General features: G+C 36.3%; 1 protein-coding gene across 4 annotated transcripts; it reads right to left on the bottom strand.

Moving 5' to 3' along the window:
- Nucleotides 1–809: 809 nt before the first annotated feature.
- On the bottom strand, nucleotides 810–26122 carry LOC110371353 (phosphatidylinositol 4-kinase type 2-beta). Of its 4 annotated transcripts, none has more exons than XM_064040766.1 (12): nucleotides 25750–26122; nucleotides 20607–20633; nucleotides 16583–16701; nucleotides 13173–13373; nucleotides 11425–11550; nucleotides 10454–10551; nucleotides 9848–9989; nucleotides 9220–9362; nucleotides 8420–8495; nucleotides 7974–8113; nucleotides 6678–6782; nucleotides 810–4092 (listed from the first exon to the last, which is right to left on the bottom strand). In XM_064040766.1, the coding sequence occupies exons 1-11, from the start codon at nucleotides 25973–25975 to the stop codon at nucleotides 6695–6697; spliced, it is 1386 nt and encodes a 461-aa protein (XP_063896836.1). In that variant the 5' UTR covers nucleotides 25976–26122; the 3' UTR covers nucleotides 810–4092; nucleotides 6678–6694. The 4 variants fall into 4 exon arrangements, with proteins under 4 accessions (XP_063896836.1, XP_063896837.1, XP_063896838.1 ...); XM_064040767.1 differs by having other exon boundaries at nucleotides 7974–8110; XM_064040768.1 differs by lacking the exon at nucleotides 20607–20633 and having other exon boundaries at nucleotides 25750–26121.
- Nucleotides 26123–26467: the final 345 nt, after the last annotated feature.

The raw sequence follows: 26467 nt of genomic DNA, 5'->3' as shown, positions 1-26467 counted from the left end.
CTTGTCAGTAAATTCTAGTCTGAAAGGGGTACTTTAGCCTGCTCTAGAGGTTGATCACAAACACATGAACTGTATAACCAGACTCTTGCCTAATGGATAAAAATCGTTCTTTTAAAATTAAAAACAAAAAAAAAACACTAAATGGTTTGTACTAAGACCATACTACTAGCGCTGCCATTTAACTTATAAACAAAAGAAAAGCTTTGGTTTCATATAAATGTATAATCATACCGTTTATTTGTTTGCACAAATACGTACTTGTTATTGATTATATTATTGTTTATGTAAATGCCTGAATTTGCTGTTGAAATAAAATGTGAAAGGAAAAGATTTTTTTTAATATTACCTAGTCTGTGGAACCCGACTTTCAAACATCTAACTGGCCGTAGTGTCATGTTTAGCTTTGGATATAAATAAATACAAAAGTGTTAAAATAATAAATGCCTTATAAATCGGCGTGTCCGTCAGACTCTTGTCATGACCAGGCTTGCAGAGGCGAACGTAGTTGTACTGCAGAGGCGACATTACGCAAGCGGTGGTGTGATCGTTGGCAAATGTACCAGGAGCGATGGAAGCAAGGAGAGCTAATTGGTAGCGGCAACAGACATGTGACCGGAAGGGCGGAGCCGGCTATTTTTCATGGAGTAAATCGACTTAGCACCAGGCTATGTACGAAATGTAACTTCAAAATGGAATAATAAATAAATAACTCATTAAATAGCGCTGTGCTTGGAGACTTCAAAACACGTAGGTATGATTCTGAACAAAGAAAAATGGTTAAAGGATGTTTATAATTAAAACACAACCAATAAAATGCAATGGTGATTATATTTTTCTCAAATATTAAATAATAATGCGTAATAAACATTGTAATAACTATCAAACAAAAGTTGTTAAAAGTATGTACAACATGAAATTGTTATTTTCTACCATTTAAAGGAAGACTTACTTGTATAATCTCTTTAAGGTCACAAAAGTACTAAAAGGCATGTTAGTGGTATTGTAGACTTTACACATGTGAATATATTAAGATACCACAGACAGAAATAGCAAAGAAAAATCAACATTTTTCAACCAGTTACAACTTTAGAGTTGTAAAAAATGTTTGTTTGAGGGTCAGAAAAAATCTATTTTATCAAAGGAAATCTTCCTAGAAATGATGAAACGTATCTATAAACACACTCATTCAGTTACTCTCACAGTTACTTACATAAATACATACATGTACATAAACGTTATTATTTCGTTTAGTTTCTTCTACTTGATCGTTACAAATCGTAGGGAATTCATTATTTTAACTATCATGGTTACTGCCAATGGGCTGTGTAAGGGGACAAGCCTGATGGATATTTCACGAATAAGTTTATTTTATTTCAGAAATATTTAGCTTATCGGTAAAATATAGAATTAAGTATTTGAGAAATCAATCAATCATACAAGTTACGTTAAAAAGAGTAGGGGTATTTCAAATAAATAATTTTTTGAACTGAAATGTTTGCCTGAATGAAATATTCGATGTAAAAAATCGTTTATTATTGATATATTTTTTTAATTTTCAATCGCAAATATACACAAGGCTTGTCACCTCAGTTCGCCACTGGTTACTTGTACAAATACGGAATAAGTTAGATTGTACTATGTTATAATACGCACGGCGAGGCCGCGCCCACTTCGTGGCAAAAGTAAATTATTTTTACAAAAGTCATTTAATTAAATAAAGGCTCTTTGATATAGGAAAGTGAATTCTAATAAGCTCAAGTCAGGGTATAAAAAAGAATGTATGTTGTAGAAAATAGATACAAAAGTTCGTGCGTCAGGCCGCCATTTTTAATTGGAGCCACGCCCATTTTGAGACGCACGGGAAGATAAAAATGTATTATAAAATGGTCAGTTAGAAACTTTCTTCAATGTATGAGAAAGTTTCAAATTTCTATTAAATGTGTTAAGAATTTTACTGAGGTCGAAATAAAGTTCAAAATAGAAGACAATGATCACAGAATAATCATGGTTCAAAAGATCTTGTAATGGGGTTAAAGTTACCTATTTGTATTATTTAACAATTTTAAACAACATAGATCACAAACAATTTGATATTTCAATGTTCCTATCTAAGTATCAAAGATGTCGCATTTCTTTAGCTATTTAAAAACAAAATTAAACATAACTGGTATAAATTAAGTTTACAATCATAGATTATTAAGAAATAAACTTCTTTTAGAATGACTGCCAAAAATAATGTTGCTGTAGGAAAAATATTTTCATAAATAAGAATTTACATTGTGTTAAATTTCTATATCTGAAAAATATCTAGATATGACTGCGTAGTATATTATGTGAAAACGGGAATATATTTAACTACATAACATGGGCATTTTCTATAACAAACTCCAATATTTAAATTGTATTTACAAATGATTTCGAGAAACCCAAATTGTGATAATTTAAAATAATTAATAATTTGACAAACAATATGAATTTATGATGTTTAAGTAGCATATTCTTAGAAGATTAAAATAATAACATGAATTCGAATTAGCCACATTGGTTGTCTAAAAGTCTAACTATAGAAAAGTTTACAGATATTTTTAACAATGCTGTCTTTTGTGATCGTACTAAATAGCTGCGCAATTTTGATTCAAGCGAATAAAATCTAAATTAATAATGAATGTAAGAAAAACATAAATTGTTTTAATCTGTAGAAAATGTCGAATTTTCAATAAAGACACCTTATGAACAAACAAAGGTTATAAATACGAATATCATTAAATACATCAAATAACGCGGCTTTTTGAACTACTAAATATTTCGAGCATTGTCAAAACGTTCTGTAAAACTTTTCCTGATTTTAGTAGAAAATTATTTTATCCTGAAGTTTTCGACTAGTAGGTCTTGAAGACAATATTATGAAGATGAAAAGGGGATATTTACTGTAACCTGTATCGCTCTCACACTCGGCTAAAACACTTCATACGTACGTCCAACATTGGCTATCAAATGTTACATAAGATTATTTACTTTATAATTGTACCGCAACTAAAATGGTGTTTATGACAACTGGGAACTTGAAATAACTTCTAAGTATCACAAGTTTCATAGCGTAAATAAGTTTAAAGTACTTAACTGGCTAGAACTGGATAAAAGCAGTTTTCAGTGTCGACGAAACTGGAAAAGTTGCCAACCTAAAATTATTCTCACTTGATGGTAAATACTTTTATTCGGTCATAATATATTTTTTTTGCTAAACAGATTTGTTTTTATATTCCCAATCGACAAAACACCATCTCACAGGATTCATAACAACTCTATAATTAAAAAGTAATCAGAAATTAAATCTACAAGAGCTGAGCTCTCATTCCCCTAAGAAGCATAAATCACAAATAATAATAAAATTATTAAAAAAATAAACATTTTAGCCAAGGATTGTAGGCGATGTCGTTCATAAAAATTATAATATTAACCGCCTTGTTACGTACGATACGATAAGTAACGAGAAATATTGACCTATAAGAAATATAGAAATGAAAATGTTTGAGAAAATTGAGGGATATTTTGTCAGTGTTCCATGAGCCAAAATGTGATGTTATTATGATCTCTTAACATATAGTTTTTTTGATATGGTGTAACTTAATACAATGTATGGAAAGAAGTCAACACTTCTTATAACTGAAAAATTGGTAGGAAGCTAAGAACCATGAGTTGTACAGACGCCAGCAGGTCAACATACTCGAATCTGTCAAATTTCACCACAATCGAATCATTCCAATACTGTGATAAGGTTGAAAATCATTGAAGAAATTTTACAGATTCTGTACCAAGTATTTTTAATTCGTTGCTTAGAAACAAACTGACAAAAGAACATCACAGTCTATTTACTTAGAAATGAAGGAAAAAATATAAATCTAAAGAAATAAGAACATCCAACTATGTGCAACTAATCGTATCATACACAACAGCGTTTGATCTACCTCTCGAGCAGTATTAGCTAGTTTACAATAGTTCTAATCTACATTATACATACATATACATACACTTGTGTTTACATCTATACGTTATCAGCTTCAGTGGAACTTATCACCATTTTTTGATATACATCTGTAACAAAATAATAGTAATATATCTAACACTGAAATATTTATTTAATTGGTCCTTAGATTAGCACCGCAAAGGAACAAACTCTTCGACTTTATAATATTAATATACTTAGATAATATTTTGTATGTATTTACTTTAGGATATCTTACTAATATTATAAAAGCGTTTGTAAGAGTGTACATACTTATGTTACTTTTTACAAACAGCTCAACGGATTTTGATAAAATTTGCGCTTACATAGAATAATAAATAAATCAGACGTATAAAATTGTGTTAGCTGCCAGTAGTTACAAAGAGGGCAGCAGAGACGAGCGACCATAGACACCTCGCCATTCAGCCGTTCATCTATGCTTGGAGGATTCTTTTTTCGAACGTCATTGTGACAAGACATGTTATCGTTTGACAGAATAAGATTTTGCCGCGTTCTTGACTAATCTTAGTTGATTTTCATGTTAAAACTATTTCTTGTAATTTCCTCGTTAAACAAACCTGCTTCTGGTTTTTAAGATCAGAAGTGGGATAGTCTCACTCCCACTATAAAGTTTTTGATTTCAGTTTCAGATTCATTGGCACTTTTATTAAGTACGACGCGGTGTAAAGATATCCGCCATTACCGAAGTTTTTGCCGTTCTATTTTATTTTGTAATGGATTGCAGTGCGTTGCAATCTACGCAACGGTATATTCAAGATGCTTTGAGGTCAGGTGATCTGTTCTATTGTTTTGATTACAAATCGGAAGTAATTATGCTCTTAGCTGTATTAAGTGGAAAAATGTGTAATAATGTACCAACCATTGGTATTGTCACCTATGAGTATTCTGTGTAGCAAAAGCTGAAGTGAAGTTAACTACACGTAACTTATCAAATCATAACGGTAGTTGTGTTTGAGCGTTGCTGACACATGTTTAGTAATAATGATATTTCTGAGACATAGTTTCAAAGTCATGCCTTGAATTTATTTCTTTGAGAGCGAAAAGCTTTCCAGATTTTGATGGTCAGAAGTGGCCGAACGAAATGTATGTCGTAAGTAAGTGCTTGTTCGCAGACTTATACACGAGAATGTGTAACGGCCGTGTCGTGGCCCTTCTGTGCTGGTGCTGCTGATTGCGGCACGAGCGCTGCTCTGCCGGTGCTCCTGGTCGCGGCACGAGCGCTGCTGTGCTGGTGCTCCTGCTGGTTCTGTTGGCTTATGCCTTCCGAATAGTCTGAGCCTCTGGCTTATGGCTTCCGCATAGTCTGAGCCTCTGGCTTATGGCTTCCGAATAGTCTGAGCCTCTGGCTTATGGCTTCCGTATAGTCTGAGCCCCTGGCTTATGGCTTCCGTATAGTTTGAGCCCCTGGCTTATGGCTTCCGTATAGTCTGAGCCCCTGGCTTATGGCTTCCGTATAGTCTGAACAACTGGCTTGACTATGACTTGCCTTGACCATGACTTCCGTATATTTTGAGCCCCTGGCTTGACTATGACTTGCCTTGACCATGACTTCCGTATATTTTGAGCCCCTGGCTTGACTTGATTTGACTATGACTTCCGTATAGTTCAAGTATTTGTTCTTGATAACATCTTTCTTGATTGATAACACATTTCTTACGCTTGCGCTCACGGTATAACTATTTCGTAATTGTGTTTCTTCTTACATGATTTACGTTTCAGGCTTACACTCGAAACCAGGTTAATAATTTACATGACTTCTTTGTATCTTGTGTGTGTATATGTGTACAACTAATATGTTTCAGCCTTACACTCGACACACTTACACTGGGTGGTATACCAGTGTTCAGTTATTAATTTTGTACCTGTTATTTGATTTAAAGTTGACGTTATTTATTTTCGAGTCGCTGGGTGGTATACCAGTGTTCTGTTATTAATTTTGTACCTGTTATTTGATTTAAAATTGATGTTATTTATTTGCGAGTCACTGGGTGGTATACCAGTGTTCTGTTATTCATTTTGTACTTGTTATTTGATTTAAAGTTGATGTTATTTATTTTTCTTTCTTTAAATGGATTAATACTTTGCTTGAGGTTTGTAAGTCCTCGAATAATTTTTATTCTGAAAGTGTCATGTGTTCAGAAAAACCGATGATGACCACGTTAACCAATCGAGATTTAAACCATGACGAAATTGAGCCAGATCCAACTCGCTTATTGAATGTGCAGGTGTTCCGAGACTCAACCAGGCTCACCCAGATCCTGCCGAGGACGTCAGGGTGTCAGGAGAGGCCGTGTTAGCTGCCAGTAGTTACAAAGAGGGCAGCAGAGACGAGCGACCATAGACACCTCGCCATTCAGCCGTTCATCTATGCTTGGAGGATTCTTTTTTCGAACGTCATTGTGACAAGACATGTTATCGTTTGACAGAATAAGATTTTGCCGCGTTCTTGACTAATCTTAGTTGATTTTCATGTTAAAACTATTTCTTGTAATTTCCTCGTTAAACAAACCTGCTTCTGGTTTTTAAGAATTGTATATCTGAATAACGCATAGACTACTTTTTATCTAGATGCGGCAAGAAGTTCGATCAGGAAGCGAGTGAAACCGCTGTCATAGGCTAGTATATTGAATGTTGTATGGTATATAGTACTGACCTATCTAGCGGCGTTGTTCACCACCAGGAGAAGAAGGGCGACTTGTGCTGGAAACGTTGCTGGAACGAGTCGAAGAAACGAGACGACGTCGAACCGCTCTTGGACCTGAAAACAAACAATTACGATATAATATTATACATACTTCCACAATACATATTATATGACACAAGGTTACTTTGAGAGCAATCTATATTTCTAGTTATGCTAAATGTGTATTTGAAAATATACTTAACAATGGGAAGAAATTTAAATACTTGGTGCGGTCGGTCCAGGGAAGGGTCTCAATAAATTCCTGCCGTTTTTCTGAAGGTATACTGTATTGTGGATCCCAGCTATCATTTTTCTTAACGGGTAGTCGGAAGCTCGGAAGACGGAAGTACTATTCTTACCAACGGGTATCGTGTTGTCCGGGTTTTGGGGGCCAGATATGGAGTCAAGTCAGTTCATATAGAACACTGGTACTCAACTAGATTGGAGCCCGACCTCAACATAGGGAAGCGGCTAGGCCGATGATACAGACCTCTCGACGATGACGGCAGGCATCTGCACGAGCTGCACGGGGCTCTTGTTGTCCTTGAGGGCCTGCGTGAGGAAGCGGCTAGGCCGATGATACAGACCTCTCGACGATGACGGCAGGCATCTGCACGAGCTGCACGGGGCTCTTGTTGTCCTTGAGGGCCTGCGTGAGGAAGCGGCTAGGCCGATGATACAGACCTCTCGACGATGACGGCAGGCATCTGCACGAGCTGCACGGGGCTCTTGTTGTCCTTGAGGGCCTGCGTGAGGAAGCGGCTAGGCCGATGATACAGACCTCTCGACGATGACGGCAGGCATCTGCACGAGCTGCACGGGGCTCTTGTTGTCCTTGAGGGCCTGCGTGAGGAAGCGGCTAGGCCGATGATACAGACCTCTCGACGATGACGGCAGGCATCTGCACGAGCTGCACGGGGCTCTTGTTGTCCTTGAGGGCCTGCGTGAGGAAGCGGCTAGGCCGATGATACAGACCTCTCGACGATGACGGCAGGCATCTGCACGAGCTGCACGGGGCTCTTGTTGTCCTTGAGGGCCTGCGTGAGGAAGCGGCTAGGCCGATGATACAGACCTCTCGACGATGACGGCAGGCATCTGCACGAGCTGCACGGGGCTCTTGTTGTCCTTGAGGGCCTGCGTGAGGAAGCGGCTAGGCCGATGATACAGACCTCTCGACGATGACGGCAGGCATCTGCACGAGCTGCACGGGGCTCTTGTTGTCCTTGAGGGCCTGCGTGAGGAAGCGGCTAGGCCGATGATACAGACCTCTCGACGATGACGGCAGGCATCTGCACGAGCTGCACGGGGCTCTTGTTGTCCTTGAGGGCCTGCGTCAGGTTGAGGACCTGGCCTCGCATGACGGACATCTGCCGCTCGAACAGACCCTTGTCGAAGCCTTTGTCCTGCTGTCACAGTATGGAAACATTAGTTATACACATTTATTGAATGGTTACTGGTTAGGTATGTAATTTTATTTTATTCTTACATGTCAATTGTGATTCAGAATTCATCTTTCTCAGCAAAAATATGTAGAAAGTGTTAAATACCTGTGCTTAAGGTAAGGATTATGATTTAGGCCATAGATGATAGAATGCAGGAACGAAAATAATTATGCAGTCATTTATCTACATTATTTTCAGCGAAATAGAGTTTAAAATGATATAAAAACGAATACAATGAAGTCAATATAGTCTGCAGATTAAGCAACTTACTTTGAACAATAGATGTAGCTCATCACACAGCTCTTGCACGAAGTTCATGTCTGATAACAGTGGAAGTACTAGCTCCCTGTCAAACACAAAAAAAAAAACATTTTAATTCTGATACTGCTGCTGCATTTACGATAAATAATTCGACAGCGATGAGCCGCTTTTTAAAACTTTCGAGTTTTAGTTTAAATACCTCTTTTAATAATTTTTTTGTAAAGATTTGTAAATAGTTCTGTATATATTAAATATAGCTCGGGGTATGCGAACTAATAATATAATAATAAACCATTTATTTCGGACAGAATCCATATTTAAGTTAGTAACAATGTACTTAAAAACTATGTTAGTAATTACATAATATAATATATACAATGAATAACATCGTTATATAGATGTAAAAAAGACGTATTAAAGATTACATCAATAAGTATCACTTTTTATATGACAGCAATCGTTGATTTCGTATAAGAGAAAAGACTTAGGACATCAAAGTCTGTTTAAAGGTCATAGGTCATTAGGTCATATCTTTTCTCTCGCATGAAATAAACAATTGTTGGCATAAAAAACGTGGTCTATAATGATGTCATTTTAAATATAAACTAAGATATTACAGTAAAAAGATAAAAGTTGGGATAGGTTAGGTTATTTTTAAATATCTTCTCTAAAGCAACCGTCAGTCAAACTCCGTGGTAGTCTTTCGTTCACACTTACTGTAAGGCAGATGCACACACAAAGTTTCAGCCTTTATAAAATAACGAAGGTCTGGCAGTCGCTGGCTCTCGATCTATAACTAAAAGGCTTACTTGGTCTCGTGGCTGAAGGGCTGCTTGGCCTGCGGCAGCCAGGCCCAGTGGTAGGGGTAGGCTCGCCACGAGTCGGGGTGCTTGAACGGAAACGCCAGCCCGTTGTCTATGGCGGCGATGCGGACCTCTGCGCCTGTCCACTCCTGGAATATTAAAAATATTTAATGAAAAATCACATAACAGGTGAAAATATGTATTATTTAGGTGTTTTTAATGAAAGTTGCTGAACACAAATATTATATCAGCCTTGTAGTCACATCTACTGATCCTGTACCAACATGGACAGACCTATATAAACTTACTACACGGTCGCTAAAACAGTCAAGCCAATATAAACCTACAGAAAGGTTTCAAAGTCTATATAAAACTAGACAAGGCAATATGAACTCACGCTGCGGTCCCTAAAGTCTATTTCAGCATATGGCGATGGATGTAAGGTCGAGAAAAAACACATTCAAGGCAATATGAACCTACAGACATGTCTCTAAGGTCGAAATTCGAACATTACACAGCCTTTACTCAACTAAAATCACAGTCAAGCCATTATGAACTCACGCTGGGGTCCCTAAGGTCTAAATCTGAAAGTTACTATTCTACATTAACCATAGTTAAGGTAATATGAACTCACGCTAGGGTCCCTAAGGTCCATTTCAGCATGCGGCGGCGGCAGGCTGGGCGAGTCGTACTTGATGAGCCAGTTGTCGTTGCCGCGGTCCGTGTTGCGGATTATGTAGTCTAGCACTACTAGACGCTCGAATTGCAGTTGGAATCTGAAATTTAGAAAAAAAATGTTAAATGCCAAATTAACAATGTTGATGTACAAAACAGGACTTTCTGGTCATCGACTATATAATTCTAAAGGTTTAAACGTTTAAAAAAGTGTAATATTAGCAATCAAAAGATACTTAAAAACTAGAACAGCCGTTAGAAAAAGTTTACTAGAAATATGAATTTAGTATCTGAGTATCTGGTTCGGAATTGCAGTCATGGTCACTCAAACAAGCTTTTTAAATACTCGTTTATGCAATTTTCAGCTTTTCACCCATTGAAATAAGGTTGCAAACTCGGTTCACACAATTTAAAGCTTTACATTTATTGAAATAAGGTTGAAAATATAAGAACCAGTGTGTACTAACTTCCCCGTGGTATGCGGCGGAGGGTTCTGTCTATGCAATAAACAACTTTGCGCCCATAAAAATAAGGTTGAAAATACAACAACTATTCAGTTACTAACTTCCTCATGACATGCGGCGGCGGCGGGTCCTGCTCGAAGCGCCGCAGCCAGTAGTCCGCGTCCTTGTAGCCCTCCACGAACAACTGGAATGATCCCGCCTGCCCAAGAGAGGTATCATGTTTATTAAGCCATAGAATACGCCTATAATATATCTTTAAATCCCGACGTGCTAGTACAACTTCATGTTCTGGACTTCGTTTAGGTATCAAATATATGTACTACTTACAAGAAATTTATATTTCACCTTTGTAACAAAAATGCTGTTGACTAGTGTTATTAAAGGCGATTATATCGATAAAAATCATATTTTCTATGTATAGATTATATCAATATAAATCTTTATTACTTCACTAGATCTCCTTGGTAACGATAGATATAAATGCACTGGTTTTGACATTTAATAATTATATTTTTATATTTTTTTTAATCCAATCAATGGCAAGGTCCAACATTGCATTTAATTTGATACGATATTGTCGACATTTGTCTATTACATTTGGTATATTTCAAGCTGTCATTGAACCTCTTTGGCACTCGTTACGGGTAGTCAGAAGCCAGTTAGTCTGACACTGGGTTAAGGAGGTCAGATAAGCAGTCGCTCCTTGTAATACACTGGCACTCAGCTGCATCTGGTGAAACTAGAAGCTGAAGCCAATATAGTTGGGAAAACGCTCGGGTGGTGATGATTTAGAATATCTAGAACAGCCGTCAATTACTGAGCCTGTAGCGATACATGATAAATTGTTCTGGTATTGATATTTGAATGTTTTTACTTTTGAATCCAATGAATAGCGAGATCCAACCTTGTAATTTATTAAAATTAACGGATGACGCTACTGTCGACATTTGTCCATAATATTTTTTATTTATAGCAGCTAGGTTTATTAACATAATATATGAGCTACTCCCTTGTCCATCATAGTAATTTATTAATTATTGTGTACGTTTTGTAGTGGGTAAGAAGACATTACCTTAGGCGGTAGTCCCATTCTATTGAAGCGCAGATTGGGGAACTGCTCCGTGATGGCGCGCTTGAGCCGCGACCGCTCGCGGTCTATCCGCAGGTAGTTGAACGTCTCAGACACCAGCTTTACCACCTGCAATGTTATATAATACATAGATATTAATTAGACAAAAATATTTATATTAACGCAGGTAAGTGACAAAACCAAGGAGATAGAAATATAGGTTTTTTTTATATCTAGACTCCAGATTTATTTTTTAAGCGTCTAGACAAAGATATCGAGATTTTAATCGATTGAAGATCGAGCGATCTCGCAGAATGGATTTACTATCAGATAAAGGAGAACTTTTAACAAGAGTATGGATATTTGGTTACATTTATACATAATCATAATTTTATCACCTTAGTCACACATCTCTAGTCTAAATCAGTTTGTCTTACAATCTAAAAGAGTATAAAATAATTATGGAACCCTAAAGATCATTACTTTATCATAGCTTTCTATACCTTGAAGATGTTACAAATATCTTACAAAACCGCTGACCGACATTTTTTCTCGACAATCAAGGTTAATCAAGTATAAATGAATACATAATATGTGAGGGCACCAACTTAACGTGAGTCGTCGCGAGGTCGGCCCAGTGCGATAGCACCGAATTAATGAATACATGTTTAAGACTATATTTACATATATATTATTAAATTATAGCTGTATAAAAATATGAGACGCTTGAATAGTATTATATATAGTGACTTTTTTGCATAATTAATCATTATCTAGTTAAGCGTTTTTGTTTAAAACAAGTTTACGTCCGTGCAGACTTATTTTTATAAATTTTAACTGCTGCTATAATAGGACATAACATACCAAACTGACATATTTTTTCTTATTAGTCATAAAATAAAATTGTAATTAATAGAAGCCATCTATTAATTAAATATTTACATACATTTAAATAGAAGTTATTGTTATATTTTGAACCTGTTGTAGTATATTTTTTATCTCCAGTGACCTGTGGCGATAAAGTGTCATGATTGGGACATGCTTAATAGAAGCAATATTATATATCAATAAAAATATAATTTAATGTGAGTGTGTTAAGTATGAATGTTGAAATATTGTTAATTACATAATACTCAATACTAAAACATACATATGAACATAGTATCGACATTACATAGTTGGTTGCGAACGTCATAGACGAATAAATTATAGAAATAACGTGTATCGGAATTGATAACACGTGCCATTATGTCATACTGCAGGAATAGTAATAGTAATATAAGAAGTTTTATGTAAAAATACATTGCAGACAGACATGAAATTATTATAAATCTCATGATGAAGAATTATAATACTTTAAGTATCAGTCTTAATTCTTGATAGGCAATATTGTTATGACGCTTTTTTCACAAGAAAACAAGCTGCACAGACATCGAAACAAAATTGAGATAAACGCAGAACGATGATCATGATTATTAAGAACCAAAACTGAATACAGATCCTGCCTCTGTTCTCGTATTTAGAGATTTATAATTTTAGAATCTTTTTGTAACTGAGAGCCTATTATTAATTTTTAAACCAATGATGTGACCAGGATGCTTCTGATCCCCGAATTTTAAATAGCTTTTTTTATTTATTTTTTTTATTACGAAGCTTGACCACACATTTTCATAGACACAGTCACTCAGTCACATTTCACAGTCTTATAAATTGCAGAATTTATTTACTAACTTATTAACTACCCAACTCACCCTAGTCTTTGGCACAATCTTGAGGCCTATCTTGGAGTCGACGAGGCTGGCGCCCGCCTCGCTGAGGTACCCCTGGTTGGGGATGAGGCAGGACCGGCCGAAGCAGCACGGACAGCATAGCTTGTGCATCCATTTCGTCCACTTCGGGTTGAGCCGGCCGTACGGCTCCTCGTCCTTTGGCTTGAATACGCCTATGATTTTCTGGAATGGTGAAAAAGATTATAAATAGGAGGCTTTATTAGGGCAAATTGTTGTTACGGCATTTCTCGAGTTTGTTTCGGCATTGCTTTTCAGTTAGGTAGTGCCAACGAATCAGCCTTGGAAATGATTATGATGACGATGTTTTTAAGTGAATGATAGGGACGAGGTCTAAGTTGCAAAAAGATTTCTGTTGCAAATAGCACGCCAACACCATCAACATTATGATGTCACTGACCAGTGAAAAGGCTCCGTGGGTAGGTACATTAAGCTCTTTTTAATCGGCGCCTATCCACGAATCAAGGTGTAGGCAGATAAGCCAAATGAAAAGTTTAAAGGGCATATTTCGTAATGAAATCTGTGTTTGGAAAATCCTATCATCAAAATACACCCACTCACTAAATACAACAGAAGTTGTTGCCGTTCTAAACGAAGAACAAAGACCGGAGCAATTATTTCGTAATGAACACAAAAACATTAATGATTGAGTTCCGAAACGCCGTTTTTTCATAATGTTCTTCTAATTGTAATCTCTCACGATTGAAGGTTAGTTACTTAAAGCCGTTCCCAATATGCTATACTAGATGTTTCACTGCGGTTTCGCCCGCGTCCCGTGGAAACCCGAACCGGGATAAAATATAGCTTATATTGCTCGGGAAGAGTGTAGCTTTCCAACACTGAAAGAATTTGTTCAAATCAGTTCAGTAGTATCGGAGCCTGTAGGAAGCAAACAAAACAAATTTTCTTCATTATTATTATTTACTCTTGTGGGGCTAATGTAACATTCCTACCTTTAGTAATAAACACAAAACAGAAGATAGAATATTGAAAACGAACGTTAGTTTTCAATGTCAAGAGTTTATCTATTTGTTGGTAAACTTTCACAATGTCAGGAGGCGTATCGTCACATCTTGTAATTTAATTCTCACTTTTACTGTGACCACGAGAGTCTTATCTGTCGTTTGTTCGTAACATACTATAGCTGCTATTCGCGGTTTCAAGCAAGTTCCGGGAGAGCCACTTTCCATAATCGGGTAAATGGCTATTTTATTTATGCTATTTGAATCAGTTTAGTTAGCTTTGGCCCAGCAAAGAAAAAGACAAGAAAGCTCATTAAACAAACAGAGATTCGCATTTATAATATTAGTAGGGATCGTTGGGCAAATCCCTCTTATCATAGAAAAAGCATATACATTTAAAAAAATAGTACACTCTGAAATTAGTAAGTACATATATCTAGTAAGGATAAAACCAAACCAACCATATCAACCATATCAATCAAGGAAATTAAAAAATCAACTATCAACACGTGATTACAAACGTGATGTATAAAGCTTAATGAAGCAACGTTTTTTATTGATTTCCAATTGTTATCTGTTCAATATTACAACTTTCTCAACGTTGCTAGGACAACAGCCTGTATTCGTAATGTAATATACAACAGCCTGTATGTGTAATGTAATACTTATCTAATAAATCAATATTTATCAACTTAATGTTTGTTTGATAAACACTAGAGGAACAAGAGTAAATATGAGTAAAGCGAAATGTATGTACTTCAATCAAAGGCTATATAATAAATGTGAATTATTCTGTCTGTGTGTTAACAAATCACGCGAAAACGGATGAACCGAATAAGATGAAAGTTTGCAAAGAGGTTCGTGGTTCCCTGGAGACGGGTATAGTATGCTATATTTCACACGTTGATGGATGCATGTGAAGCGGCGGGTGGAAGATATTAGCTACTTACAAATAAATCATAAAAAAAGCAAACGGGACTATATAACGGCCTAAAGTTACATAAGCTCTAATATACCTTTGGGGTAATGGAAGGAATATTCTATAATAATTAAGACTGTATCTGTTGTACCAAAAGTGGGAACTAAACTTGAAGTCCCCACTTCCCCTTTTCACAACAGATGTTTAATGTACGCTCTAGATTCATCCCGATAAACTGACAAAAGTTTACGGGATAGCACGGCTACTGACAGAGCGAAAATAAGCTGAACACGAACCACTGCAAATGTTTCCATTTTAAGAACTCCAAAATCATGCGTATGTATAATTTAATTCAGACGCTCATCTTTCAAAATGATTAGGCGGGAAGAATTCACAAAGAGACTTTAAATAGGCATGCAGTAAAGAGGAAATATTTTTTGTACCCTAAAGACTCCGAAACTACAAGACCGATTTGAAAAATTCTTCCAATGATGAGAAGCCAGACCATTACCGAATAAAAGAGGCTAGATTTTGTCCGGGTACGGGAAAAAGTTCCTCCAGTGATACCGCTTGAAATAGCTAATATGTTATCATACAACCCGGAACTCAACAACCTTTAGTACTATATGTACAACCTACATCACCTCAATATTTCATCTCAGACCTATAATGTAACACGGCAAAACCACACGCCGTTCCAACATCTCATATTAATACCAGTTTGCAGTACATTGCAATTTTGCGGGAAACTAATAAACTTATTCCGATCTCAATTCCAACAGGTCTCAAGTCTATATAGAACAAGGAGTAAGGAAGGTGAGCGGAGATGAAATAATGCAGGTAGGTCAGGAGCCTTTTTCTAGGTCAAATAGGTACGGTGGGCATGACCAAAACGATCAGTTACGAGTGAATTAATGAGGCGTTCGGGTTTTTTGAGACATCTGTCATCGATTTTTGGTATTACAATAAATGATCGGGTCCAAAGAAGGCGTGTATCGAAGACAGTAATGTTCCTTGTCCTGCGCTCATCCGCATGTTGACGCGCTACTTAGCAGATTTTACATTATGACACCTCCGCTAGTCATTTGGTTCTCCATGACTCCACGTCTCAATTCCAATAGGTCTCAAGTCTATATAGAACAGTTTAGTAGATCGTCTTTCTGTCTCCCTAAGTCAACGCATTAATATACATTAGTGGACTGAATAAGGTAGAAGTTTATCCTAAAATAGAATAGTCAGGCTTTCTTTCATGGGTATCTATTGTTCGGAGTTAATAACGGTCTTGGGGGACAACAACGGTCTATAATAACCCAATTTCATCAAGGGCCTAGATATAATTGGATCTTGCGATATTGGGGTCGTATATTTTCCTGTTTTCTTTAAGTTACTGAATCCGTGGAAACTAAGAATTACCTATTTTTCAGTCTTCATCTGTTTATGCAGATTTTGTCATATCTGAGTATTAAAAACTGTAAAAAGCATTCAAAACTTACCCCTCCGGGATTTTTGACGAAATAGGACCCGCTGGATCCCTGGTATATCCTCTCGGGGAAGATTCCATTGTCGATGGCCACCTCCGCCTGCCATACCAACTCGCTGAACTGCGGGTCATCTGCGCAAACAAACGTACATGTCTTTAAACCGTGCTGCGGGTTTGTTCGAAAGAGTTACCGTGACCCTGGTACATAAAGGGCTTAGGAAGGAACATGGTGGGTTTTGTTGTACAAAAGCCGATGCCGGCGGGCGGCCGCCGGCCGTATTTTGTTCAATCATGCGGCATGATTGTACAAAATACGGCCGGCGGCTTGGGCCGCCGGGCTGTGCCGCCGGCCTCAGCGGCTTTGGTGTGTAGACACCTTAAGAGTCTGACACTCTCGCTCGCTGCATCCACAGCGAGAGCAGTCATTTGACAGTATCCGATAAAAAAAAGTATTGGCCAGTGTTCTTGAACTCATGACGTCATGAATCGACGCCATACTGTCGATCTGTTGTGAAGTAAGTATACTGGCCAATGCATTGACGACAATTAAGAATACTGTTTGTCCTCGTATATACGTCATACTTACTTGTCTCATAAGGACAGTATGATCGAACATCAGTACAATATGGCGTCGGCTTCATGACGTCATGACAAGCCATTTGCCAATACTCACTTATATTTCAACACACACAAGCCTGCAGAAGTCAGATGCATGCTTTTATCACGAATAGAGCGAGATTTGAATATTGTTCTGACATAAGGAACTTGGAAACAGACAAACTGGGGCATGCGGTGCTAACCTATAAGAAATTGTTATACTAACCTTAGTTTATAGAATATTTATGTTAAAATGTAACAGTATAAACAATTGTTGGTTGGTCAATAAAGATAAATAAATAAATAAATAAACTGGGTCACTACTTGCGGCCGAATATCAGATGTCACCTAAATGTTAGTGGTGTGTACGAACGTAATGCGTGCAGTACCGACCCGAATTATGTTACTATCAAGTGCCAAATAACTCTGCATTTCAGAAATTAGCCATTTGACGTCTCACGCATGTATATGTAGTAGTGTTTAATTCATATTTTTTGTGACTATTGTGAAGCCAACTTCAGACAAGCAAACCTTCTCAATAAGATCTGTACAAACAAATGCGCAAGAAGTTAAATGGCTAACTTAATACAAAACACAAATACATAATTATTTGGCAGAAGTTTTATTTGTAATCTAAAAGTAAGTCCACATATCTTAAATCAGAATTAACTTAAAGATTCACCAGACTTGACCAGACTACGTTATCGAAATACGAAATACTTAATTGATAAGGACCGGCCATTCTCTCACAATGAGCCCCGATTGTACTGAATTAACCTGATAACTGTGTCTTTCAGAAACTTCAATGTTTTACCTAGAAACATTACTGCGTACTATTGATAAGCTAATCAGACGTTACTCCGTGATTCGTTGGATATTCTCTTTATTTTTAATACTTAAATATATAATTATATATAGAATTCCCTATAAGGAAAAACGAATTGTAATTTAGTCGCTTAAAATTGCAGACATGCGAAGGCTTCTGAACCGTGAATATCTTTAAGGAAAAGCGTGTTTATGAATTAAAATAATAAGAAGTCTTTCAAAGAAGTATTGATGAGGCCATAAGTATTATAAGTTAATAATCATCAACATCAACCTGTATGTTCATACGTCTAACAGATTATCTACATATGTATCTTGCCAGAGGGCGTATCGCCGAAACGATTTGCGGCCGTTTCCAATATTCTATCTAACCGTTGAAATGCTTACTAAAGATATAATTTTGGCATTAGCTCCATACAAGCACCTAGTGTCAAGTCTTCTAGTAAGCATATGGGGAACGGCCGTGTTTATTGTGAAAAGGGCAATATTAGTTCTATAAAGCTCTTACTCTCGTATTGAAATCTGGGTAAATCTTATGTGAGCAGTTAGAACTTTGCTAAGCGAACGGCTGATTTATCATTCCATTCTGTATCGTAAAAAAATGACATTGAATTGTTTCTGCATAAATTAAACGTATATTGGCCCTATATTAATATGTACGTTTAAAGGTTGTGCAAGTTAATAAAAAAGTTATCTCATTTTGGCAGGTATTAAAAGTCATGCAAATAAAATTGAACAAATCAAAGTCATCAGTAAAATGGAGATTTTTTGGAAAAAATACTTGGGTATTTAGTACAAGTGATAACTGAGGGGAGAGACGGGAGATATTTCAAAAGCCATTTTCATGAAATGTCACTTTGTTACATGCGACAAATAAAGTGACAGGGATTTGGAAGCGTGGCAATTAAGATTAAAACAGCAATACACAAGCTTTATTTTATTCCCTTTGACCTAGTATTCTTCCATTTTCCCACGCAATAATCATTCTCATTTCATTGATTGTGTTAACCTATGTTTGTAAACGTAACAGACACAAATGACCACTTTCATTGAGGCTTCATGACAATCCGTTGTAAGACCTCAAAATCATTCTAGAAAGATGCTCAATGGATCTCTCAATCAAGACTCCGGTCAGTCTATAGTTCATTCAGAAGTCGGGTTCCGGTCATTTTTGTGTGACCAAAAGCTACTTTTGTGGGCGAAACGAAAGAGTATACCTAAGATCTAAGATCATTACTGACGGTAACCCATTCGTGACATTTCTTATAATAATATTGTCCTTCGCGTTTCAAGGTCGCGATCGTTAACTATTTGGAACAATCATGGGACCTTGACAAGTAAAATGAGGCCTTACCCTGCTTATTCACTACATGTTATTTCTTCAATTTTCCGTTACATATTTATACATCAGAGCCTGAGAATTCGGCATTCCTGCCATGGGGCTAATCGCAAAAACTTATTTAAAAAAAACGATGAGGAAATAAAAATAACCTATGAATGGCTAGTATTCAACGAGCCCAATAGGTTCAATGAAGGTTTGCGTAACAATAAAGTGTTTAACTAAGCATTAATTAATATGATTGTATCGTTGTTCAACCAAAGGTACACCCAATCAGACGCAAACTGTTTAGCATTCGTACTAATGACTCACATTGTAATTGTTGACTTCGTCGCTAGTTTGACCTACTGATTGTATTGTAGAAGCCAGACATTCACACGCTTCATAATGGAATGACCGATTACGGCTTAGTGGCAAAATTAGTTTATCAAAGAAAACTGTAAGTACTACTTACTATATTTATCCCCTTATCTCAAGAAGTTATGTGCAAAAAGGGGTGTCCATAGAATATTTTTACATTATTTTCCTGCGAATAGATCTGCCTCATTCACTCACAAACGACTAAATAAAAATGCTGCAATAGTGACGTCCTCTAAGAAGCGACTTTAGATACCTGTTTCATACTTTAGTAGTAAGTTCTTCAATACTTAAACATTATTGCTTCGCCTCTAAAGTGTGGTTTGCAATAGTCTCTATCAGACGGCAGTTTCATCGCACATCGCACTGGCAATTTGTCAAAACTTTCTATCTCTAAGTTTAAAAAACTGAGAACAATATTTACACACGTGTCTGGCAGTTGCAGTTACGCATGTTGTACTTTGAATACTAATATGATTCAGCCTTTTTCTTATCATCTTACAAAAACAACCAAAGAAAATTGCCCTGAAATAACGTCAATTTTTGGAGACTTCATATTTATACACAATAACAATAATATATACCTAAGTCATATGCATTCGTAACGAAATAAAATACTATAACAACCTACCTACATCTTCATTGGCAGTCATAAAATTGTCAACGTCTCGTCAAATGGTCCATGTTTTACGAGGAAAGAAAACCGTCTGGCTAGAACATAAATATTACTTTTAGGGAGATTGGGCACATTTGGTACACCTACGCTTGGATGATGTGGGGTCCGTACATACTATGATAAAGAAAGATAAGACAAAGAACATTCAATAGTAGGAACGTAGATAATCACAAAACAAACACACAAATAAACTACAATACTACATATATGAAAAACTAGCATAATATAAAAAAAACTTCTTACTTTTGGCTAACAAGCGCCGCCATTTGCCTAAGCAGCGATGAAGAACAAAGTAAAAAGAATAAAATTAAAAACATTGTACAATAATGAAAACAAACAAGTTTAGCCTTGCACACAATTATTTATTCGTTCGGATTCATTCAACATAATGTAGTTTTATGACTCGTTTAACGTTTTGTTTGTATAACTCAAAATATTTTCTTAAAGCTGCTGTTTTTGATATCATCCTGTTTCCTTAAATTATCAGAAATCGTTATGTTTATCTATCATATATTTACTGAGAATCCAATGCTACCCTGACAATCAAATGGAGAAAGATTTAATGTAAATAAACATCGGAATCAGAATAGGTGTTATAAAATAACACGGTCCATGTCGAAAAAATAACTGGTAGGTACCTACGAGTACAATTTTTAGGGAAAAGAGATTTGTTTTAATTGTCATTTTTAACTGAAAAGCCGTTGTTCCTCGTTAATTGGAGTACTTATCATTTTTATATCTACTTTTTAATATAATATTTAACCTAAAACAGAGACATTTTATTCATACACATTAAAATAATATTCAAAACCAACAGACATCTTGATAAAAACAAATTGTCTGATAGCCAAATGAATGCATTTCAATGACCTTTTGTAAGCCTTGTCTGAGCCTCGCAAAATCGTGGATAACAAAGAAATAAAACAATATTACTTACCTATTTACTTAGCACTAAGTTAATACTATCATATTATATGGCTTTACTTGGGTACATTTGGCCCAACATAGTTGGGGAAAAATGCTCGGAGGATGACTTGGGTACATTTGGTAAGTTTATGCAGTTTAAGCAGCCGCGAGCGGCCTACGACAGTCGTCGGCCGCGCGCGACAATAGTCAACCTATGAAAATGTATGGCGCCGCTGCCGAGGCCCGCGACAGTCGCGCGCGGCCGACGAATTTCGTGAGCCGCGCGCGGCCGTACGCATCTCAACATGGTCTAGCGCTATAGAATCTTAGTAAAACCAGAATTGAATTGTTTTTTATTTAGTCGGTAAAACTTCCTTTCGGTTTTCATTACAATACAAATGCTTTTAAATCAGTATTTGGTAATATCCTTCTTCATTTCTACTTTTTAAAGATAAGGTCGATTGGTAATCTATTTTCATAATACAGCCACAGCAGCGCGTCATCCTCCTCATCTTCAAGGATATCAATTAGCACTTCGACTAGAGGGAACGGACGAACAAAATCTACTAATTTCAAGACAATGCCGCGCGCGGCTTACGAAATTCGTAGGCCGCGCGCGACTGTCGCGGACCTCGGCAACGGTGCCATACATTTTCATAGGTTGACTATTGTCGCGCGCGGCCGACGACTGTCGTAAGCCGCGCGCGGCTGTCGTAGCCGCTATCCTCGGAATTCCACCTTTAGAAGGTTTCGGATGGTGTGGTCACAAGACTATGGTCACGTTTTCATAAGGAACTTCTCTGGGAAATATTTGAATTATACCCAAATAACGTGTTGTAAGCATTACTAGCCTATCTTTCTTCATAGCTTACAGGTCAATCTTCGTCAAGACTGTTTGTAATAAATGTAGCTACTTTTACAACTACATTGCTGATTGCAGACTAGCCTGCGTGCGTACCTATGCAGAAAATTTCTTCAGATACAGAACCATGTATGAAGTCCATCAGCCACTACATAAAGCGTGAGAATACATTCAGCTTTAGGGTTGCTTCAATTATTTACGTCATACATAAAATAAAACATCCTTGAAGCCACACTTAATGATTTCTGAGGAATCACATCTGGTGGGATTCCTAGGAATTCCCAGTTTATCAATACGATCAATCCATTTCCTGCTTTGTTTCACCAGAATCATGCAGAGTAAATCCAAAACGTTCAATTTCCTAACAAAAACCTCGCGTAATCGTGACGTGGGCTGTTCAATGACGCATGCAAACTATACGCGTTTAAACGTACCTATCAATATAATCTTGCTCAATACGGAGACACATTGTGAATGAATTTATTTATAATCAGTATTGAATGAGGGTTTTTTTCTTTGTATAAATGACTAGCCGTTTTCCCGCGGTTTCACCCGCGTCCCGTGGGAGCTACTGCCCGCACCGGGATAAAATATAGCCTATCTTACTTGCGAATAAGATAGCTTTCTAATGGTGAAAAATATTTAAAATCGGTCCAGTAGTTTTTGAGTTTATCCATTACAACCAAACAAAGTTTTCCTCTTTATAATATTAGTATAGATGTAGAGATGTAGGGCCTGTTTCGTTACTATGGGATTGGATATTTAAGAGGTTTATGCATGCTTTGAAACATCGTGCATTGTACCTGGGCTAGTTAAATCGCTGGTAGAAAATCAATGGCCTTCATGTTTTATGCCTGTATTTAAACTTCTTGTTAAAGTTTACCAATTTATCAGCTTGCTACTGCTATTTTATTCCACGGAATTGAACTTAATGTTGGGAATAAGAACATAAGTTTCACATAAACCTATGTCTTTTTAATGAAAAGACTTGAAAAAGTAAGTAAAATAGGTACCGGAATTTCCAAAAAACCAGACTTTGAGGAAGTCAATTTTATGCGATAATTTCAAAATTCGAAGATACCGGTAAATCGAAAAGGGTCCACGTGTAATGTGTAAACTGTAAGTATTTTATGAGGGGCGTATCAGGTTTTGGGCGTATATCAATATCTCACATTTACATACAAATTACATATTACAAATAATTATGAAAGACCTTTTCCAAGTAGTAACAAATGGGGGTGTCTCATGGTGCGCTAGCTTATCTCTAAAACTATGCATACAATGGTAGATATGTAGAAACATACAGTTGGGCTGTATTGCTTGAAGGATTAATTCACTTAAAAGCATTGGCCAATACCATTTCAGTAAAAGATTGGTTTGAAAAGACTGACTTTACACAGATAAGAGAAAATGAAATAAATTGAAAAGTAGATATAGGTTTTTGATTTCAACTTTTAAAATAATTAAACTCCTCTGAGTCATCTAACATTCATCCTCCAAGCCTTTTTCCCAACTATTTTGGTTCATCTAACATTAATGGCTAATAATATTTTTTTATTATGATTAGAAAGCCACACGGCACCTGATAGAAAATGTTCAATTACCTTGCCCATTTTTCCATTTATCCTAATTCTCTTTACAGGTTTAACCAAGTATATATAGCACACTTATTTTTGCACTTCCAACAGTTCGCACTACATAATATTCAGCGAATAGAAAACGGCAATATGTACAAACAAATAGAGCGAACACCACACAAGTCACTAACAAGACAATCAATATCAATTAGCATATCAGACGTTTTGACAACATGTTTACTTAACTGTATTGCAAGTCGGTGACACATTGACACGTGGGCGTTGAATTCACATTGCATTTAAGGAAAATTAGGCCAAATTGAGAACTTCTTCCTTTTAAGGAAGTTAAATATAGGTTTATAGACATTTTTATTCTTGCAAGATCATTTCTTTGGGTTAAAAACTGCTTTGTTAATGGAAAATCATAACATTGAATCAACAAGAGTTCTTGCAAGTTTAGGCAAGATTATACAAAGGTTTCATTTTCACTTCTGCCATCAAAGATTCACAAATGTCCAGAATTAAGCTATTTATTTACCATTCATTAATTGGTAATTACCAAATTAACATAGAAAATCTAGATGTTCAGAAACAATGAAATAGTAACTAGTCATTCCAAAACTATTTCTTTGATTCTAAAAATGGAATAATAGAAATACATTAGAAATTGTGTAACAATAATAGGTATTTGAATAATTAGCGACAAAAATGTGGCTTTACCTTGAAGTTTTGTGCTAGTACCACATTAACATAGTAACCTGTTTGGTTATCAACCTCTTTCGCTAACCATGCAAACTGAGTTGTATACTCCATTAAGAAAAATTTCACAATGAAAGATAATTTTTGTTAATAGCTTTCTAATTTAATTTACAAGTTCTTAATTAGCTTTTATAATAAGTTGATTGAACCTGTTTTGATAAGATTTGGTACAAAGATAGACAGTTTGTCAGAAAAGTAAAATATTTTTTAGTCTTGAGAATAGTCCATCGCACAATTTACTTAGTGTGTTTTTCTCATTTAACTGATTATAATATGATTCAGTATTGTTAGCAGGACATAATCTGAGTATGATTCATAAAATAAGAATAACAAATACCACATATTGTATTAGTAAGAAAATGAAACTAGGTTGGTCCTAATATAAGATTATCAAAACAAAAACACAATGCCAATTAAAGTGATTGCTAAACTACACAAGAAGATAGGTATCAATAAAGTTTATCAGCAAGCCTAATCTAGTAATTAGCAGTTTTGGTGAAATAGAGAGAATTATTTCATTACTAAGTTTTCAGTGCCACATCGCTGTACTAAATAGATCAAATATGTTTCAGTATAAAAACTATATCTGAACAAAAACTATACAACCTTGGCAGAATCAAACTCTTTTTCTTAATTTTAACTACAGACTCATAAAAAAATTATAAGAAAAACTTGAACAATACTGCAACCAACATACCGTTAGCACCCATATGGCTTATCAGTTACTTATGTAAATAAACATTTTCAGTATGCACTTATACTGAATATGCAATTATTTACTGTAATATTGTTCTCAAAATACTCACTGCATTCAAAAGGACCTTCCATTTTTATTAAACAAAAGAAAACATTGGCACTGAAACTACAGCTCGGCCGTTACACTTCACTGAAAATACAGTGTTGCTATATTCATTTATGTGTATACAGTTTCTGAATTAACTACAGGCTGAAGTTAGCTCAATCAATAACACCAAAACATGCAACTACGTAGGTACTACAACATTAAAACAATACAAATTTTCTAATCGTGCGCGATAAGTGAGCTATTACGGCGTCAAGGTAAATATTAGCACCCAATAACAGATGTTATTTGCGAAAAGCTTAACGACGTCCGCCGAAGCCCTACAACGCATCGCCAGAAGTCTCACAAGTGTTTTTAAGACCGTACATTACTAAACATTATTGTTACGCGAGATTTAGAACGAGCTAATAAGTATGATAAAGTAAATTATATAGGAACATGAGTCAGTGCGACGTTACAAGGGTCATAATTGAGTCTTACCTGGAAAATGATTGAAAGAAACTTCGAAGTCGCCGCGGCCGCCTAGCAGCGGCTGCGACTCTCTGTTCACCCCTGGCGAATCCACGTTGCCCTCGAACCCGACCTCTGGCACTAAACAAATCTCCTCCGAACTACTCGACAAAGATACCACACCGTCATCGGGCGGCGTAATTGTTGTGTTCGGTTTGTCGAAATCGAGATTCAACAGAGTCTCTTCCGTACTCATGAGTAATGTTAAACAGTAAATCTCTACCGAGCCTCATTTATTTCGTATAAATCTCTTTGTTTCACAACCATTTAACACAAACACATATCTTCATTCAGCGATGCTGCAAAGACTATAGAGCTGAGCGATGACAGCTGAAATTGACAAGCTGTTAATCATAGAGCAGACTTCTTTTTCCTATTAGTGTTGTAACTAAATATTGGTTACTAAAGTGTATATTACGGTTTTCCACTTTAAAATTATTAAAATATGACAATCTTCGTTTTACAGTCCAATTAGTAATTAAATTTTGTCGTTATGAACTGTTGGATGTTTTATATAAAGGGAGGCTTACCTACTTAAAAAAAAATCTCAAGAAAATGATACATGGCGTTGTATCTACTATAATTATGTGACTGAAAACCGAGACTGGTTAAAAAATAACATTGCCCCGAGCCCTTTATGTAGCTTGGTTCAAGAAAGTCCGATTTCTGGACAAATTGTTTTCAAACT

This window comes from Helicoverpa armigera, chromosome 23 (assembly GCF_030705265.1).
Source record: "Helicoverpa armigera isolate CAAS_96S chromosome 23, ASM3070526v1, whole genome shotgun sequence".
In the NCBI taxonomy this organism is placed as follows: domain Eukaryota; kingdom Metazoa; phylum Arthropoda; class Insecta; order Lepidoptera; family Noctuidae; genus Helicoverpa; species Helicoverpa armigera.
This window is presented reverse-complemented; position numbering and strand designations above follow the sequence as displayed.

What these genes read in the sequence shown, in the direction of transcription:
- LOC110371353 (XM_064040766.1), bottom strand. Translation starts at nt 25,975, where the DNA reads ATGAGTACGGAAGAGACTCTGTTGAATCTCGATTTCGACAAACCGAAC. An exon ending in TTCTTTCAATCATTTTCCAG is followed by an intron (nt 20,634 to 25,749) that starts GTAAGACTCAAT and finishes ATCGCTGCTTAG; the next exon opens with GCAAATGGCGGCGCTTGTTA. An exon ending in CCTGCCGTCATCGTCGAGAG is followed by an intron (nt 6,783 to 7,973) that starts GTCTGTATCATC and finishes GTTTGTTTTCAG; the next exon opens with GTCCAAGAGCGGTTCGACGT.